General features: G+C 40.9%; 1 protein-coding gene across 1 annotated transcript in view; it reads right to left on the minus strand.

The window, feature by feature from the left end:
* BCHE (butyrylcholinesterase) overlaps nucleotides 1-20,104 on the minus strand; it is a 55,529-nt gene that overhangs the window by 7,224 nt on the left and 28,201 nt on the right. Inside the window, exon 3 of the mRNA XM_060767578.2 lies at nucleotides 5,175-5,341. Within this exon, the coding sequence (XP_060623561.2) occupies nucleotides 5,175-5,341 (167 nt within the window). The remainder of the gene's footprint in view (nucleotides 1-5,174; nucleotides 5,342-20,104) is intronic.

The following is a 20,104-nucleotide window of genomic DNA, read 5'->3' on the forward strand; positions in this document are numbered from 1 at the left end:
TATAATAAGAAACATCACAATGTTTATGTATTTCAATTCTTCTGTAACCTGCCTTGAGCCACAAGGAGAGGTGGGGAAGAAATACTATTATTATTATTATTATTATTATTATTATTATTATTTTACATCAGCCAAGCTGGCTGGGACTTCTGGAGATACAGTTCAAAGTACCTGGATGACCAACATTTAGGAATGATTTATTTAAGCAATTTTCATTCTGTTATTTACCCCAAAGCTGTACTTGTTATATTTGGACAGAAAACAGCATGTTTGTGTATTTTTGATGCAGAATACTTTTGCAGAATGCACTGTTTTCTGTGCAAATAAGCATGCAGTTTGCACAGAATAAGTCCTGAATCATGAATATTTGGGTCGGTCCAGTTTTTTCTCATACTGAAATAAACTTATTTTAAACAGACATATTTTTTAAATTATGCAATTATAACTCTTTTCCCCAACTATCTGACACTTTTGGTGTTGAATACTTTACATTAATTGTGATTTTTTTTAAAATTTTGGACAGAGATTCTGGACTGATATTAGTTCTGTCATTAGCTCACCTTGTTGTTTTCATGGAGACATTTTTCCAACTTGCTGTTCTTTTCTCCATTATGTAAATTTGTGTACCACAAATGAAAATTGTTTGTATTGTTTAGAAGTTTTCAGAATTCTATCTCTGCAAATTTAGTAGGTCTTGCATTCCAATAAATAGGATCCTCTCCTTCTCATGTTTTGGTTTTGATATAAATGAGATCCCTATAAGATCTTAGCTATTTTCTTCTGTGGGTTTCATGCAAAGTCTCTTATTCACAGATTGCACTCATCCAGTGGATAAGAAATATTATATTAATAAAGCCAAAGAAAGAATGTGGACTCTTTCTCTCTTTCTCTCTCTTTCAAGACAAATTAATTTGAAAACATACTCTTTGTTTTCTTAGACACCACACACCACACTGTCCTAGACACGCAGCCCATATCGCACCAACATTACGGGGAGGCTCAACAGAACAGCACCTCAGTTGTGGACAACCCTCAGGCTTGGAGAAATGTCACCCTTAGAAGGACACATAGGACCCGGAAGCCTCCTCAGAATACTTCCACTCAGCTGCAGTTACACAATAGATTCCAAATTCTCACACAACTATCACCTGACCAAGAAACACAAAATATTGGGGAAGACCAGAATGGCTTAGATACTGATCAGTGGCTCATCCTTGATCAGTGTGCAGGGGATAGCCCTGACTGGGACAACACTTCACAACATTCACACTTGCGCAATCGTGCAGGTGTACCATCCCCAACCGTAGACCAGGTGCAACAGGAACACATACAGGACAACCATAGGCTCTTGGACGAATCTCAATGGATTGTCCTTGACGAATGCACCGGGGATGTCGAGGAGGAGGACAACACTTTTCACCTACACAATTCACACCAACAGGATCACTTTTCTGGAGACCTACACACTACAATGCACAAAAGGGGCCCTGTCATTCCCGAAAGTAAACAGGTCTTGGTAGTAGGCGACTCTCTCCTTAGAGGAACGGAAGCTGTCATTTCCAGACCAGATGGGATGGCTCGAGAAATATGCTGCTTACCGGGGGCAAAAATACACCATATCACTCAGAGGCTCACCAGGCTCCTCAAGCCCTATCACCGTCCTCCCCTCATGTTGATTCATGTAGGAACCAATGACACTGCAAGGCATACGTTTCAAAAGATCACAAATGATTTTCGAGCTCTAGGAGCAAAGCTAAAAGAATGTAATGTACAGGTGGTCTTTTCATCCCTCCTCCCTGTTGTAAGACACAAACCCACAAGAGCCAGAAAAATAGTACAGGTCAATGACTGGCTTAGAAAATGGTGTCAGGAGGAACGCTTTGGCTTCCTCGACCATGGCCTGCTTTTCCAGGAGGATGGCCTACTGGCAAGGGATGGGGTGCATCTCACACAAGTAGGAAAACACCTTTTTGCTCACAGACTCGCAAACCTCATTAGACGCACTTTAAACTAGGTCCACCGGGGGAGGGGGACAACAGCCTTGCGAACACTACTTTACCCACAATATCTGGGAATCGCCAGAAGGCTAAACGGAGGGCTGCACAAACACAACAAGGACCAAGTACCCAAAGCACAATAATCCCAATTAAACAGCTCAGGGGAAGATCTCAGGGGCTCACATGTCTTTACACTAATGCACAGAGCATGGGAAATAAACAAGACGAACTCCAACTTTTAGCACAACACCACAAATATGATATCATAGGGATCACTGAAACCTGGTGGGATGACTCCTATCGCTGGAATGTAGATATCGAGGGGTATAACCTCTTTCACAGAGACCGAACAAAGGGGAGAGGAGGCGGAGTAGCCTTATATGTCAAAAACTCTTATGCTACAGAAGAGATTCAAGACAGCAATCTGGGAAACCAGCTTGAAATCATCTGGATAAGAATCAAGGGAACTGGGACTCAAAAAGATGTCGTTGTAGGCATCTACTACAGACCCCCAAGCCAGGAGGAAGAACTTGATGAAGTCTTCTGCCAACAGTTGACCAAACATGCACAGAGAAGAGATGTAGTAGTCATGGGCGACTTCAACTATCCCGATATTTGCTGGAAAACAAACTCGGCCAAGAGTACAAGATCCAACAAATTCCTCACTTGCCTTGCAGACAATTTCATGGTCCAGAAGGTAGAAGAAGCAACAAGGGGATTGACTACTCTTGATCTCATCTTAACAAATGCGGAGGACCTGATCGATGCGGTCGAAGTGGTAGGATCCTTAGGGGCAAGTGACCATGTGCTCCTGCAATTTGAGGTACAAAGGAAGGCCGAAACTAAGACAAGTCAAACCCGCATTTTGGACTTTAGGAGAGCTGATTTCCAAAAAATGAAGGAAACGCTGAGCAGCATTCAGTGGACACAGATACTAAAAGACAAGGGAGTTACGGATGGATGGGAAATTCTCAAGAGTGAAATACTCAAGGCGCAATTGCAAACTGTGCCAACAAAGAGAAAAAATAGGAAAAGTGCAAAGAAGCCAGAATCGATGTCCAAAGAACTTCTAACTGTGCTAAGACACAAAAGAGTCATGCACAAGAAGTGGAAAAAGGGAGAAATCACCAAAGAAGAATTCAAACAAATAGCCAACATCTGTAGGGAAAAGGTCCGCAAGGCTAAAGCAAAAAACGAGCTCAGACTTGCCAGGGACATTAAAAACAATAAAAAGGGCTTCTATTCTTATGTCAGTAGAAAAAGGAAAAACAAGGAGGCAATAGGACCTCTTCGAGGAGAGGATGGGGCAATGCTGACAGGGGATAGGGAAAAGGCAGAACTACTTAATGCCTTCTTTGCCTCGGTCTTCTCACAAAAAGAGAGTCTTCAACCTCAGCAAGATGGAGTGGATGAGGGTTTGGAGGACATCCAACCCCAAATTGGGAAAGAAGTCGTCCAGGAATACCTGGTCGCTCTTAATGAGTTCAAGTCCCCAGGGCCAGATCAACTACACCCCAGAGTATTGAAGGAACTAGCGGAAGTCATTTCGGAACCATTGGCAACCATCTTTGAGAGTTCTTGGAGAACGGGAGAAGTTCCAGCAGATTGGAGGAGGGCCAATGTGGTCCCAATCTTCAAGAAGGGAAAAAAGGACGACCCAAACAACTACCGTCCGGTCAGCCTCACGTCGATACCGGGCAAGATTCTGGAAAAGATTGTTAAGGAAGTGGTCTGCAAACACTTAGAAACAAATGCAGTCATCGCTAATAGTCAACATGGATTTATCAAAAACAAGTCATGTCAGACTAATCTGATCTCTTTCTTCGATAGAGCTACAAGCTGGGTAGATGCAGGGAATGCCGTGGATGTAGCGTACCTGGATTTCAGTAAGGCCTTCGACAAGGTCCCCCATGACCTTCTGGCAAGGAAACTAGTCCAATGTGGGCTAGGCAAAACTACGGTGAGGTGGATCTGTAATTGGTTAAGTGGACGAACACAGAGAGTGCTCACTAATGCTTCCTCTTCATCTTGGAAAGAAGTGACAAGTGGAGTGCCGCAGGGTTCCGTCCTGGGCCCGGTCCTGTTCAACATCTTTATTAATGACTTAGATGAAGGGCTAGAAGGCATGATCATCAAGTTTGCAGACGACACCAAATTGGGAGGGATAGCCAATAGTCCAGAGGACAGGAGCAGAATTCAAAACGATCTTGACAGATTAGAGAGATGGGCCAAAACTAACAAAATGAAGTTCAACAGCGACAAATGCAAGATACTCCACTTTGGCAGAAAAAACGAAATGCAAAGATACAGAATGGGTGACGCCTGGCTCGAGAGCAGTACGTGTGAAAAAGATCTTGGAGTCCTCGTGGACAACAAGTTAAACATGAGCCAACAATGTGACGTGGCGGCAAAAAAAGCCAATGGGATTTTGGCCTGCATCAATAGGAGCATAGTGTCTAGATCTAAGGAAGTAATGCTACCCCTCTATTCTGCTTTGGTTAGACCACACCTGGAATATTGTGTCCAATTCTGGGCGCCACAATTCAAGAGAGATATTGACAAGCTGGAATGTGTCCAGAGGAGGGCGACTAAAATGATCAAGGGTCTGGAGAACAAGCCCTATGAGGAGCGGCTTAGGGAACTGGGCATGTTTAGCCTGAAGAAGAGAAGGCTGAGAGGAGATATGATAGCCATGTATAAATATGTGAGAGGAAGCCACAGGGAGGAGGGAGCAAGCTTGTTTTCTGCTTCCTTGGAGACTAGGACGCGGAACAATGGCTTCAAACTACAAGAGAGGAGATTCCATCTGAACATTAGGAAGAACTTCCTGACTGTGAGAGCCGTTCAGCAGTGGAACTCTCTGCCCCGGAGTGTGGTGGAGGCTCCTTCTTTGGAAGCTTTTAAACAGAGGCTGGATGGCCATTTGTCAGGTGTGATTTGAATGCAATATTCCTGCTTCTTGGCAGGGGGTTGGACTGGATGGCCCATGAGGTCTCTTCCAACTCTTTGATTCTATGATTCTTTAAATGAAGGAGCTTCTTTTTGGAAGAACTTCTAATTTTACACAAATAGTTTGCATCCATAAAAGCCTTAAAATTGAAATTAAAATTTAGTAGCAGCAAAGTGACCTTGTATTATCCAATTTACTGTACATACATACATTTACCACCAAATTACCTGTCATCTCCAGGACTTTGGGAAAAAATATATTCCAGAACCGGCACTGCTGGGCACGTAATTTTGTACGAATCTCAGAAGAGTTTGTGCTTAATGTTAAGTATTTTTGTTCAGCGGTCGTGAAGACTGGCCATCTCATCCCATTAATCTGAGTCCCATTGGGTGTTCTAAAGGATTAAAGAGAAGTATTAGATTCCTCATGGGAAATTACCTGTGCACATCAGTAGTGTAAAAATTATTCTCTTGAAAAGTTATTTTATTTCAAAGATTGGTAGGTTTGCATGGAATTACCTCTGTACTTTGGAAAGTAGATAAGAATAAATATCAACAGCCTCAAAACTTTAAATGGAAACCTATCAAAAATTTAATTAAAATACAGCAATATGCACTTCTTTTTAAAAAATAGCAGGAAAAGAAAACCACACTTATCATAATAAAATCATGGCTCATCAGTTCCATCAATGAGCCCAAGAGGTCAGGGAGAAAATGTAATCTTGTAGGTAAAAGTAAAGGCAACAAATATAATAACTTGGATTGCCCGAAGTGCTTAATAAGAAAGCTAATATCTTATTCAAATATGCAAGAATATTATATTGGTTTTCTTTGATGGAGAAGAAGGTTAGGTAGAATTTCTATATAGGTGTACCCATATCGAGTTAAAATGAATAAAATTGTGTCTTGGTAAAAGCTTGCTGAAAGAGGACTAAACCTTGGAAGAGGAAGGGGGAGGGAGAGATCATTCAAAATAGCTGGAATGAGGATGAAAGCAGACTGCTGATAGTCTAACTCAATGAGATTGCAATAAAGCTGTTGTGATCTCAGACACAGGTTGAACATAACTCTCCTAATACCCCAATCTGACCCGCTGAGGTTCCCCAAAGGCCACATCCACTTCTTCATGCTAACACCATTTAGTGCTTTCCTAACTTACGTACATTTTAATCTTTCTAAAAAGCTGGATTGCCTCTCTGAATGCTTACTTGCCAGCAGCAAGATGTGTGTGTGGGTGCATGCCTTCGAATTGCCCATTGACCTATGAAGAGTCCATGACTGTCATGGGGTTTTCTTAGGCAAGGAATATATCCAGAGGTGGTCTTGCCAGTTCTTGCTTCTGAAATATAGCATACAGCTCCTGGTATATTCCACCCCTTTTAACAACCTTTGAAACACAGTTGCTCCAGAGGTTCTCTGAAATTGATTTTGGCCCTCAAGATGAAATAGGTGTTTCACTTTTGCTGTGAAGGAAAAATATTGGTTCAAGGAATGCTTGATTCACAGTGGATGTGCTTAAAATTCTAAAATTTTATATACCTAGATACTGTGTTATATTGGTTTAGGAATTGAACTAGGACATTGGGAGAACAGGGCTCAAATCCCTGCTTGCTCATGGAAAACTACTTGGTGATCTTGGATAAGTCAGACCCTTTCATCCATAGAAGAAGACCACGACAAGCTCCCTCTGAAGAAATATTGTCAAGAAAACTGTGATGGGTTTGTTTTATTGTTGTGATAAATCAGAAATGACTTGAGAGTACACAACAACAGCAACAAAAGCATGAGAGTGGGAGAGAGGGATTGCAGTGGTAGGATCCTTTTTCTGATGTCATGAATGTATACTAGCAAACCTGTAAATCCCTGTATTGCCAAACAGAAAAATGACACTCTATAAAATGGTTTTTCTAAGCTCAAGGGTAAACAAGGTACCATATGTTCCAGTGTATAAGATGACTGGGCATATAAGACAACCCCCACATTTTCCAATTAAAATATAGAGTTTGGGATATACTCACCGTACAAGACTCTTCCATACCCAGCTCTTAGGCTTAGAAATGGAGATGAGCACCAAACCCCAGAGTTGGACACGACTGGACTTAATGTCAGGAGAAAACATTTAACTTACCTAGAGTGAGTCCAGGGCCACGTCCAACATCCGTTCCCCAACAGCAACAACAACAACAATAGAATCCTAGAGTTGGACGGGACTCCAATGGCCAGCCAGTCTAACCCTAATTCTGCCAGGCAGAAACACACATCGGGATGATAGGTGGCCATCCTGCTTTGCTTAAGAACAACCATAATAATTGAATTCTAGAGTTGGAAGGGACCCTAATGGCTATCTAATCTGACTCCAATTCTGCCAGGGAGGAATACATATCCAAGCCCTCCCAACAGGTGGCCACCCAGCTCTGCTTGATAATGATGATGATGATGATGATGATGATGATGATGATGATAATGGAAGCCTTGGAAGGGTTGGAAGGGACCCCAGTGGCCATCCAGTCCAACCTCACTCACTCCTGCCAGGCAGGAAGACACCAGACAGCAAGACACCATCCAAGCCCTCCCCAAGTGGCCTTCCAGTTCTGCTTGAGAATAATAATAATAATAATAATAATAATAATAATAATAATAATTTGACCCTTGAGTTGGATTTATTTATTTATTTATTTATAAATAAATAAATAAATAAATAAATAAATAAATAAAGGGACCACAATGGCTATCCAACCCAACCCCACTCACTCCTGTCAGGCAGGAAGACACTCATGGAGCTGGGAAAGTGTAGTCCTGCATAGAATAGGAAATTACAGTCCTACGAAATACCAAGTAGGGGCGTTTCATAGATTGGGAGGGGAAATGAAAGCAGAATGAGGAAGAAAGGCAAGCTGAGGAGTTTGGGAGGGGGTTACCTATTCCCTCTGGAATGAAGACAAGAAGGCTAAGCCGAGGAGGAGATGAGAGAGGACTTTGAGGCATTTGGTGTTGCGGGGGACATCCCTGGGGATGCTCTGCAGTGCCAGCACATGACAGTCCACAGTGCTGTCTGAGCAGGAGCATTGAGCCAGGCATGGCTACGGCGCCACTGTCACGAGATGGAGAAGCAGCACCGAAAGTAGTATCCCCAGAAGAAACAGAAAGCCAACTCCCAAAGTAGTTGCTTTCCTTTCCCTCCATCAGTGACAAAAGGAGTGCATGGAGCTGCCTGCTGCACCTTCATGGGGCTTGATGCAGGCCGGCATGCAGCCCTCATGGCTCCCGTGATAGGCGGGCCTTGGTGGCAGTTACAATGCTGTTCCGCGAAGGCGGCAGGCAACAGCCAGGACTTTACAGAAAAGCACAGCGGCATGGCAAAAGCGTTGGTAGAGGAGGCGCCAAAGGTGGTGGAGGAAGCAGAGGAGGGGCTTCAGGCTTGTCGGCAAAGGAGCTGTGCTGAAGGAGATGTGAGAGAAGGCTTCTCCGGGCACAAGGAGGAGGTGGTAGAGGAGTTCTCCTTGTACCCGCAGCAGGCAGCTCCACGCACTCCTCTCACCACCGACAGTGAGAAAGCAAAGCAAAGCAGGGCACCTGTTAAATGGCATCCTAAGTGAGGAGAGGAGGAGGAGGGGAGAGGCTGTGCCCCACAAACAAACTCATGCACACTTCTCCCGCAACCAAGCAAAGCACCCGCTGGAGCAGGGCATGCGAAGCAGAGACCAAAAGGACCCAGTGATACCCGGTGCACAAGATGACTCCCCATTTTGGAGATGATTGTCCTGGGTTCAATAGTTGTCTTGTACTCCGGAATATACGGTACATGTGCCAGCCTTGTGTATTCATAGGGACTGTGTGCATACAGTCTAACAAACTGCAGAAGTGAATATTATGTCCAATTGGTTTCCCCCCAAATTCAGTTCTCTGTACAATTCATGAAGAGAGACTTATGAATTTTAGTAAGTTCATATGAAAAAAGGAAACATGAATTTCTCAACCATCTGCACTGGGCAAGTTCAGTAGGCATAGCAATTGTTATCAGAGAATAGTCCAGGTTGTAGAAGTATATTATGTAGTTAGCAATGAAGATCTCTCAAGGGTGGAGTGGGGAGTAGCAGTTAAAAATATCAATGCTTGCCTATTTCATGCCTGAAATATTTTTCCATTTTTCAAAAGTATTTCATGGGGTGGGATTGAGAAGAGTGAAAAATGTAATAGTATAAAAAGGTTGTTGTTGTACAGTCCACAATGTCTTATGCATTAAAAGAAGTCATTTTTGTGCAAAATGTTTTGAACTGGGGAAGAAAGATCTCATGACACTTCACCCATTTTTCCCCAATGGTGTGTCTTGATGTGCCAAGATACTCTTCCCTTCAAGGATGAGGAAAATAATAATAATAATAATAATAATAATAATAATAATAATAATCTTTATAATCTTTATTTCTACCCCGCCACCATCTCCCTGATGGAGACTCAGAGTGGCTTACATGGGGCCAAGCCCAGACAACATAATACAGCAATAAAATCAAAGCATATACAACAGACAACAACAACATTATCAAAATGACATTAAAAAAGAAAAAAGAACATTCCAATAAACACAATCACAATAGAGATGACAATGGGTGGGCCACATATTCCAAATACAAACAGTTAACAAACTATGATGAAATAAGATGGGAGCAGGACGTTTAAATGGAACTCATAAAACACACAGAGTTGATAGGCAGAACATCCTATTTGGAGGGCGCAAACTCAATTAGCAGAAAATGTTGAGGGATGTAAAATATAATGCTGTGCACCTACTCACCAAAAACGCAGTGGAAAAGCCAGGTTTTGAGATTCTTTTTAAATGTTTCTAGTGAAGGAGCTTTCCTGATCTCCCCAGGTAAAGAGTTCCAAAGTCGGGGGGCCACAGAAGAGAAGGCTCTCTCCCTTGTGCCTACAATACGAGCTTGTGAGATTGGTAGAGGCGAAAGGAGCTGCAAGTATTGTTTTCATCCCTAGTCGCAATAACATATATGATTGTGTACACAGATATTCAAAGAGTTAAATGCTAATAGGTCTTTGCCTGGATGGGCTAATTTTCCAGTTTTGTTTTCTCCCACACATGTATGTTTTTAAACTTTATGATGCAGCTGTTTTGGGAAACATTTTGTTCAACCTTATAGCTTTCTGTAGTTGATTCTAAGGCAGGGGTTTAATGTCTTACTTAGCCAATCGAAAGGTTCAGGTAGACCAGTGTTTCAGATTTTCAGTCTTGGGCAGATTCTCATATTTTCACAATAGAATAGACAAACTAGGGACCTTATCAAATGGCATAGGACATCTGGGGAAATTGTGGGGCAGCGGAGGGAGCCATCACACTCTGTTGCCTACTGTTGGAGTCTCTCCTCTGCCTTCCCACGATGTTTCCCCTTTTGTCCCTGCTTCCTCTTTGGTTCCTGTTGCCTTGTTTAATGAGAATGCAGGTGTACACCTGACTCTTTGGGGTTCCACTACCAAGACACTGCCAGCACAGAGTCCCACATAGTCCTGGCAGAAGTAGACCTACAACATGTGATGGGCACTGGGGGACTCTGTGCTAGCAGCAGAGATAAGCAGGCAGAAGATGCTTCTCTCGCTGCATCTGATGATGTCCTAGGCTACACGGAAAGCTTGATTTATGGCTTCTTCCTGTGTTCTTAACACAAATGTATCAGATGGAAGTTGGGGGGAGTTTGTAGGAAGAAGTACTGGAATTCTGTTTTTTTTTAAACTGTTCAGTTCTCTTTCTGGATAGAACTCCTTCCAAAATGATGCTCAGCAAAATCCAAAAGCAAATTCTTCTAGCAAGACCAGCATGCATTAGCTTCTCTTAAAGTGGTTTACAAAATTTAACAGCACTCAGAAAGAGGAATGCAGTATAAGACTTAAAAGTGTAGAGTTGATTTGAGTAATTTGATGTCTTTCTCCATGGTTTCCAGCAAGAAAAACTGGCAAGCAAAAGCCAATTCTTGTTGAAGTCAGTAGGGGCTCAAGATTGTTTACCAGCATAGAAGAGGTCAAGATCGGCCATTTGAGAAAAGATTGGAGGATTGCAAATGTTTACTTCAGGCTTTTTCCTTGCCTTCACTTTGGTGGCACAGTTGTTAATGAACACTACATTTAGCAGCTGGATGGCCTCGATAAAAGGGAATTGGGTTTGCAGTTCATGTTCAGCTGAAGAACATTTTCTCTAACAGGAGGCTGTAGGGATCAAATCGTTTGATTTGTACATGGCCTGGTTTGTTGTATAACTATTTTAACACAACAAAGATGCTACAGCTAAATGCATTAAACGGGTAAACATCCAGCCAATGCTAAAATAAAAAGGACACCAGCTGTTCTTGCTACAGGCCACTGGCTCCATGCCTGGTATATCTCAGTTCTATGAACTGACTACCCAGATGTAACAATAGAAAGAAACTTTCACATATTACCTGCAGCTGAATTTCAGGTTAGAGTGGGGAATGCTTGAAATTTGATGTGGAAACATAGGTTGATCTCAACCTGCACCCTATTCCAAAAGGTTACCAAATCTTACATGGTTTGGATTCAGTTCATAATGGTTTTCACTGTTGTTACATCCATTTCCCACACAAATATTTTTATGTTTGTGACAATAGTTGAAATGATTTTGGGTGTTAATGGTGCCTGAGCATAATTTTCAGAATTCAACATGGACTGGAAACTATGTTTCCAAGAGCTTATTATGCCCCCAAATCTGTAGTCCCAAGGCCTTCTGACTGCTAGGAACTCAAGGAACCTTGAGAACTACATTTCCCAGGGTTTTCAGTGATGCTGGTTTATTGAATCCCTTCTCAAATCGAACTACCAGAAACTTGGTCATTCTTGGCTACATTTTGTGATTTCATTTGTATCCTGCATGTTTTCTAGCACCTCAAGAACATCTTAAGCACGATCCTAAGAAAACATCTCAAATAATATGCAGTCCTGTTACTTTTCTGCTTCTCTATGATTTTTAACAACTTTGCCTGATGAAGTAGCAAGTGAGCTACAAAGCTTAAGGAATGTATTTCATACCTTTTTGTTGGCTTAATGTCAGAAGCCTTGATCCCAAATACTAGCAGAGCAGTAATCAACACAGTCCAAGTTCAATCCGATAGCCCAACAGAGGTGCAAATATAACAGGATAACATAATAGAGATGCCAAATGTCCAATCCAGGCTCATTAGCCAAATGTCAAAATGTCCAGAGTACATGGTTGAACTAGAATCCATAGCCGAAGTCCAATGTAAGTTCAGCATTCAGGAAACATGAGATAGCAAGAGTCCAAGGTTGTAGCTTCTAGAGCCAACATTGCGCCCAACTTCAAGGTGTCAGGCTTGAGTTCCTTAAAACTTAAGTCCACGTGTGTTACCTGTTGCTGGTTCTCTTCTCATCTAATCTTGAGGATCTGTGTAGTTTAGACCCGTCTCTTTGTAGGTCTGTGAAAGCTGGAACAGTTAACTTTTCCTCAGCCTACTCAGAGGAGCATGCTTGGACTTGTTCTGCAGGCTAAGAACTAGTAGCTTCTCTCTCTTTGCAGGTCTATGAAAGCTGGAACAGTTAACTCTTCCCCAGTCTGCTCAGAGGAACTTGTTTTTACTTGTTCTGCAGACTGAGTAATAGTAGCTCTTTCCACGTGTGTTTCCTCAAAGTTTGGCTGAGGGAGCTGATGGGCACCACTGAGCCTTCCACTAGCATCCCCTCATCCACACTTACTAAACTGCCCTCAACAATAAAGCTGCCATGGTGCCAGCATGGTGTAATGGTTTGAGTGCTTCAGAAATCTATGCTTCAGAAATCTAGGTTTAGATTCCCTGCTAGGACACAAGGAATCTACTGGGGGGCTTTGGGGAAGTCACACACTCTCAGTCCCAGAAAACCCATGATAGGTTTTGCTCTAGGGTTGCCATAAGTCAGAAATGACTTGAAAGGCATGCAACAGCAAGCAACAACAAAGGTGTCACAGTGATGAGAATTTTGAGTGTTGTTGTATGTTGGGAAACTCAATACTTGACAGATCTCACATTGCTACTGCCTTTTAAGTGCTTAGCTTTACCTCAAGCCCCACTGGACAGACAATAGTGAAGTCAAACGATTAGTCTACAATATCCCTTAATCTGATCTGGCATAGCAATTGCTAAGCTCCTCGATTGCCCACTTCTTTGCTAATTCTGCTCTGATTAACTTATGGCACCCATTTAATTGCATGTTTATTTGTGGCTCCAGAGAATAGTGACTTAAGCAGAGCTGACTAGTACTTCAGTTCAAGATCAGAACACTAATAGCACTGTCAGAACTCATTTGAGTGCCTCCCTCCGATTAAACAAATCATGACATTCCAAATTACAATTTATGTGCAGGAAGGGGTCTGTGCTTATGGATGCAGATATCACTTTGCTAAAAGTGATTGAAAACATTATTCTTTTACTGTAACTCAGTGTTATGTGAGGCCTTGGTATTTAAAAAGAAAAATGTAAGGCTGGAGAGCAAGAAATGTTTTAACAAGTGATATACAAAAATACACTTTTATTAGTTACCAAACTACTGCTTAAGCGACACCACAATCCTATGCATGTCTGTTGAGGAAATAATAGACTATAATCATTTAGAACAGTTACAAGTGTTTGTGGGGGGCTGGGAACTGGCTACATGAGAGATGAAACTGGTTCTTTTTAGATCTGTAGATGGGATATTTTCATCAGTGCACCTGATTGGATTCTTTGTAAAGTTTTATTTTAAGTTTCAGAAGGAAGGAAGTTGTTTTGACATCTTGCCAGTGTTTTTCTCTTAACATGCACGTCTTTATCCTTGTGCCTTTTCAACCACTTTATATGAAGTGTCTTAATCTGAATTTTCTATCTTAATCTGAATTTTCTAAATTCAGTCTTAAAATAGAAAATAAAACCATATTTCACTTGGATGTCATGTTTACAGAGAATGTATAACTTAGGTATGAATCTATGGCACAGACTTTATATTTTGTCATCTCTCCATATTTGCTATCTACTACATTTGTGTAAGGTCCTGTTAGACCATCAGAGAAGTGTTGTACTGTGACCTTGAAAAATCTCAGTTAATGCCATTGGTCTGACTTTATGCAAGCATGGGATCAATATAAGACTTCTGGGAAACTGAAAGTTCCAGAGAAGCAGTAAAAATGACTTTAGAAGTTGTTTTAATAAATATACTTTTTATAGGCAAATGCTGATTAGACAGTGTCCTATAAGAATCTGTTTACTGGGTGCTGCTTTTTGTGGATTAACTGCTAAGTATCCATTTGAAGCTTTTAGTTCAACAAAGTAACTTTAGAGGAAGTCTCTATCTGGTAGGCAAAGGTTCATAATTAAAATGAATGCATTGCTCATTATTGCTTTCTCACTAATGTGATTGATACAAAATGAAATCACAATATAAATAACCACTGACCTTTTATTAAAAGCAAAATGAATATAGTTTATCAATCAGAAAAAAGCCATAAATAGAATACAAGATGGTAGAAGTAGGAGATAATTCAGACATATTGCCAGATCATGACTTGACATTTCATAGACAGACAGAAAATGATTTCAGGTTTATGAGCCTGTCTGCTCTCTTTCCTTCTTATCATGATTTCAGTCAAATGATAATTTCAAATTTCCATCAAACTGGAAAAATAAACTGTGCTTAACTTGCATATGAAGATCATAAAGTAGAGTTTTACCTGAGATTAGGACAAAATGTGTTGTTCAAGCAGTAGTATAGTTAGGAATGACAAGAGCAAACATACTATTGCTTACACAACTTGAAAACAAATTATAATCGGGCAGCAAAAGACTATCCTTTGTTAATTTTTACTCTTTTTATGTATTAGTTGCAATTATATCTCACCTTTTTCCCAACAGCACAAGATGGTATCCATGGCTCTCCTCATTTCCGATTTGTCTTGACAACAAACATGAGGTAGCTCATGTTTAAATACAATGGCTGACAACCAGTAAGTTGCATATATTACAAGAACTTCCCAAATTCCAGTACATTTTAACCTTTAAAATGTACTGGGATGCCACATATAAAGGTATTGCATAAATATATCTGAGTGAATTTTTCACCAAAACGTTCTGAAATGCAAATATTTATTTATTTATTTATTTACTGTACTTGTATACCGCTGTTTCTCAGCCTAACTGGCGACTCAATGTGGTTTACAACAAAATACAACAATCAACAGTATACAATTTAAAACCATACAAACATAATACACAGTATTAGCACATCAATAACAATCCAATGCATTTCCTAACTAAAATCGCGATCCAGTTTCGTCGTCCATATTACCAATCCTTTAATCATCACATTCAATTGCACCGAATTAACCAAATGCCTGTTCGAACATCCAGGTTTTTAATCTTCTTCAGAACACCATCAGCGAGGGGGCTGATCTTACCTCCATGGGAAGGGCATTCCATAGCCGAGGGGCCACCACAGAAAAGGCCCTGTCTCTCATCCCCGCCAGCTGCACCTGTGAAGCAGGCGGGATAGAGAGCAGGGCCTCCCCAGAAGATCTTAGGGTCCTGGTGGGCTAATAGGCCGAGATACGTTCGGATAGGTAGGTTGGGCCAGAACCGTTTAGGGCTTTAAAGGCCAATATTACCTGCATTGCCCTCTTCCAATTCCATCCAGAGGTGAAAATGGGACATTCTGTCTCCTATATCTCACTCTATCTCTCATATGAGAACTCCTACTTACAAAAATGAAATGAGTGAAGATTTACATCCCTAGGCCACAAAACAGATTTTAATGATGTTTGAAATGGCATAAATGGACAGACAACGTGAATGCTGCAACAACAGAAATCTTATTCAAAGTATTAATTAAATTAAGTGTATAAGAGAAATGAATAAAGTACACATGAATGACATGGAAGTAGGGAAATAGGTGAGATTGAGAACTTTTTTTCAAATAACAAATCCTAGAATCTTGTTGATAGCAGATAGCATCTTGATTAATATTTAAAATTGCAAATGAAATATTTCTGTCCACTTTCTTTTATTTGAGGCATATTGATATGAAACCCTGAAAAGACAACAAGTACAACTAACTCCTCCTTGGTGAATTATCTAACATAAGTTAGGCACAATGGCATTGAGCAAGCAATCCTTCATACCCTTGAGGAGATGATAAATGACTAGCTAAAGTGAAGAAATGTTCTGAATATTAAAAGAAATCTAGATTAAAAGCATGTTATACAAAAACACACATTAGCAGTCAGTAATGATAGTGAGAGTGACTTAAAATGTAATCTGAGCATTCACAAAGTGTGGGTGCTCCAAGATTTCCATTTTATTCATTTGGGCATGATAATCCTGTTATTTTAAATGACTTTATTTGCTTTCTTGACTAAAGCAAATGACATTTAGTGTTTTTCTTTCCTTTTCTTGGTGTCAGAGAATCAGAGCCTGACTGAATTTGTTGCATATCATTCTTTTGACACCAGTGTGAAAAATTATCCATGATTATTGGTTTCAACGGTGGCTTAGTGCAATTACTTTGGGTCTGTTCACACTGCACAATTACAATAGTTTGATAGCTGTTTAATTGTCATCATATAAAATCCTAGGATTTATAGTTGAATTGTGTCCTTAGAATTCTTTGCAAGGCGTTTTTAATCAACATTCCAGAACTAAATCTTCACAATAGGCCAATGTGGTAGTGGAAATTGGGTTCACAGGATTGAAGCACCAGGATTTTTAAAAATTAGTTTAGATGATAATCTTTTTTTTTTTTTACCAACAGAGATTATCCTATGTGCATGTGAATATCCTCTCCTCAATGCAAACCAGGTTTCACTGTTCCCTAACTTCCACGGCCCTTCCACTCAGCCATATAATCTAGAATATCAAGACAGAAAATCTCATGACACGCCTACACACTGGGGCCCCTTCCACACAGCTGAACAAAATACCACATTATCTGCTTTGAACAGGGGTATCTGAGTCCACACTGACATATAGTCCAGTTCAAAGCAGATGAGGTGGGATTTTATTCACCTGTGTAGAAGAGGCCCCAGTGTGTAGGTGTGTCATGCATATGTAAGGAGGAAAACCAAATGGTTAGTACAGGTGATAGAAGGACAATAGCCAGCAATGAAGGAAGTGTGGTGCTAGGAAGCATGGAAGTGAACAGGTGAGGTCAAGAAGAGAGAGGAGCTAAAGGGGGGGGGGGACTAACAGAAACAATGGTGTCCGATGGGGCAGAAGTGCAAATTAAATAGGGGAGGAATTGCCACTGCCCCCTGTGCTGCTTTGCCACAAAGTCCTGCCCCATCCAAATGTTCTTCATATCTGACAACCCAAACTATAGCTACAAACATCAGGTGTCTCCTGCCCCCCCCCCCCCCTTCCGTGTGTGTGTATCTAGATAGCTTATTGATCTTTCAAAGTCTGGCAAGTCTCCATCCACCACTGCCCAACTTGATGGCCAAATTCAAGAGTGGTGTGTCTGGCCTCCTTGACTGCCAGCTCATGCTGCCACCACCATGTGGTCATGTAGGTGAACACCCATCACGTAGTATGCCTCTTCTTAGGCTGAACCTCCTCACTTGGACAGTGTCACCCAGTCTGGTCACCAATCTAAGCAGTACCCTGCTTGTGAAAGTTTTGAAATGCCATTGTCTGCTCTAGGTCAGGCAGCCATGGGAGGAGACCCCTCCCAGCCACAAAGGCCTACAGCAAGCAGCTATATGCTTCTAGCCCACCCCATCTATGGCCAGGAGCAAAGGCAGCCCAGTGAGCCATATACAATCCTAACAAAAAATCTCTGTGTCTATGTGAAAGAAGCAGTATCAACTTGCATTCATTTTTATGCAGCAAAGATGATGATTAGTATCGTGCATTTGTATATTCCCCTTCCATCATATCCATTATGTTCTGATACATTTTCTATGTATATGTCCATATTCATACCCACTGCACCTCCGGTGGGTTAAACCACCGAGCTTCTGAACTTGCTGATCAAAAAGTCACAGGTTCAAATATGGGGAGAGGGGTGAGCTCCTGCTGTTAGCCCCAGCTTCTGCCAACTTAGCAGTTCAAAAACATGCAAATGTGAGTAGATCAATAGGTACCGCTTTGCAGTCATGCTGGCCACATGAGCTTGGAGGTGTCTACGGACAACGGCAGCTCTTTGGCTTAGAAATGGAAATGAGCACCAACCCCCAGAGTCAGACATGACGGGACTTAATGTCAAGGGAAAACCTTTACCTTTACCCATGTCCATATCTCTTATAAGAGGTTGGTTAAATGTCCAGTTTGCTAGTAAAACCGAATTAGTTTGTCACCAAAATGAAATGTTTGGAAAACTCTGCTTTAGAAACTGAGAGAATGAAGTTGATGGCATAAGCTTTTGAAGACTGGGAAAACGTTATGCTTACCAACTTCATTCTTTTAGTTATTTTCTAAAAAGCTCCAAAGTTTCTTAGGATACATTCATTTTAGTTTTTATTATTTTATTATTATTTATTTATTATTTGCACTTGTTAACTGCCACTCTCAGCCCGAGGGCGACTCGTGGCGGTGTACAGAACATAGAACATAGAAAAGACAACAGTTTACAATAGATCAAGATCATAACACAACATCTTACTAATACACAACTAATTAAGCTAAAAATCCGCTTCGTCTTGTTTGGGGTCATAATCAATCTCATAGTGTTTGGGTAGTTCCAAATGAGGATAGTACTGCAATTGCAATAGTATTTTTGTGTCTGGAGTGACTTGAGAAACTGCAAGTCACTTCTGATGTGGGAGTCATGTGAGTATAATGACTGTTTGTCAAAATCATCTTGGTAATGGGGGAAAAAGTTCAAAATAGTATTTTTTTTTTCCAGAAAGCTTGAACAAGAATGAAAATAATTGAACTAAGAAGAGCTACCAGCAAGTCATAGTTATGAAGTGCAGCCAAGACATTTAATCAGTAGTAGTGACAACAATAAATTATAAACTTTTTTTGAAAAAATACCTCCATACAAACACATTACCTAATGTACTTCTATATATCAAATGGACAATTTGTAGCCAGATTTAAGTCATTCTTCACATTTGTGTTGATAAAATAGACAAGCATATTGATAAAGCAATGCATAAAAGCAATCCTGATGCAAATGTAGCTGTATACAGCATGAACCCTGTATTTGCAGAGGATACAATCCAAGACCACTCATTGACACCTGGAACGGTTACAGGCCAGCTTACCTATCAGAACGTATCTCTCCTTATGACCCTTCTAGGAACTTAAGATCGTCTGGGGAAACCCTGCTCTCAATCCCGCCTTCTCTGCAGGTACATCTGGTGGGGACGAGAGACAGGGCCTTCTCAGTGGTGGCCCCTTGGCTGTGGAACTCCCTCTCTAGAGATATTACATTGGTCCCCTCCCTCCTGACATTCCAAAAAAGAAAGTAAAAACCTGGCTCTTCAGACAAGCCTTTGAAAATACAGTGTAATACATAAACATGGAACTATGAAAGAGTGAACATGGAATGGCTGAGATGATGCTACTGGAAAATGTGTTTAACAGGTAGACATTGGTGATTATATGTTTTTAATGGTTTTTGTATAGATTTTTATAATGTGTGCTAAATGTTCTAAATGTTTTTATGACTGCTGTGGCATCGAATTGCTGCCAATTTGTAAGCCACCTTGAGTCACCTTCAGGCTGAGAAAGATGGGATACAAATAACATAAATAAATAACATAAATAAATAAATAATTAAATAAACGGGTAGTAGTAATTATATAAAGACAAATATTTATGGGCTGGAAGCACATCATAGAGGCACACTGGAGGACCTAGAAACACCGACAAAACCTTCCAAAAGGGATATTTATTGGAACATGTAAGTAATGGTGTGGCTATCAAGTTGAAGAAATAGCATGCTTTTTTCAGTTTCTCAAGAGACTAAGGGCTTGTCTGCACTGGCCAGACACCCTGTACTGTCCCCAATGCCACTATTGGGTGTCCAAAAACTAGTTAACCTGATTTTACTTCAAATTAGCAAAAGTTTATGTATTAAGGGAGGGGACAGCCGGGCTGGTTCAGATTTGAAACTAGTTTCACTGTTCACAAGAGCCAGTGCTATCACTTTGTTTTTCTCATACCTGCAGTGCTGGGAAA

This window comes from Anolis sagrei, chromosome 3, assembly GCF_037176765.1.
Source record: "Anolis sagrei isolate rAnoSag1 chromosome 3, rAnoSag1.mat, whole genome shotgun sequence".
NCBI classification, from domain to species: Eukaryota; Metazoa; Chordata; class Lepidosauria; order Squamata; family Dactyloidae; genus Anolis; species Anolis sagrei.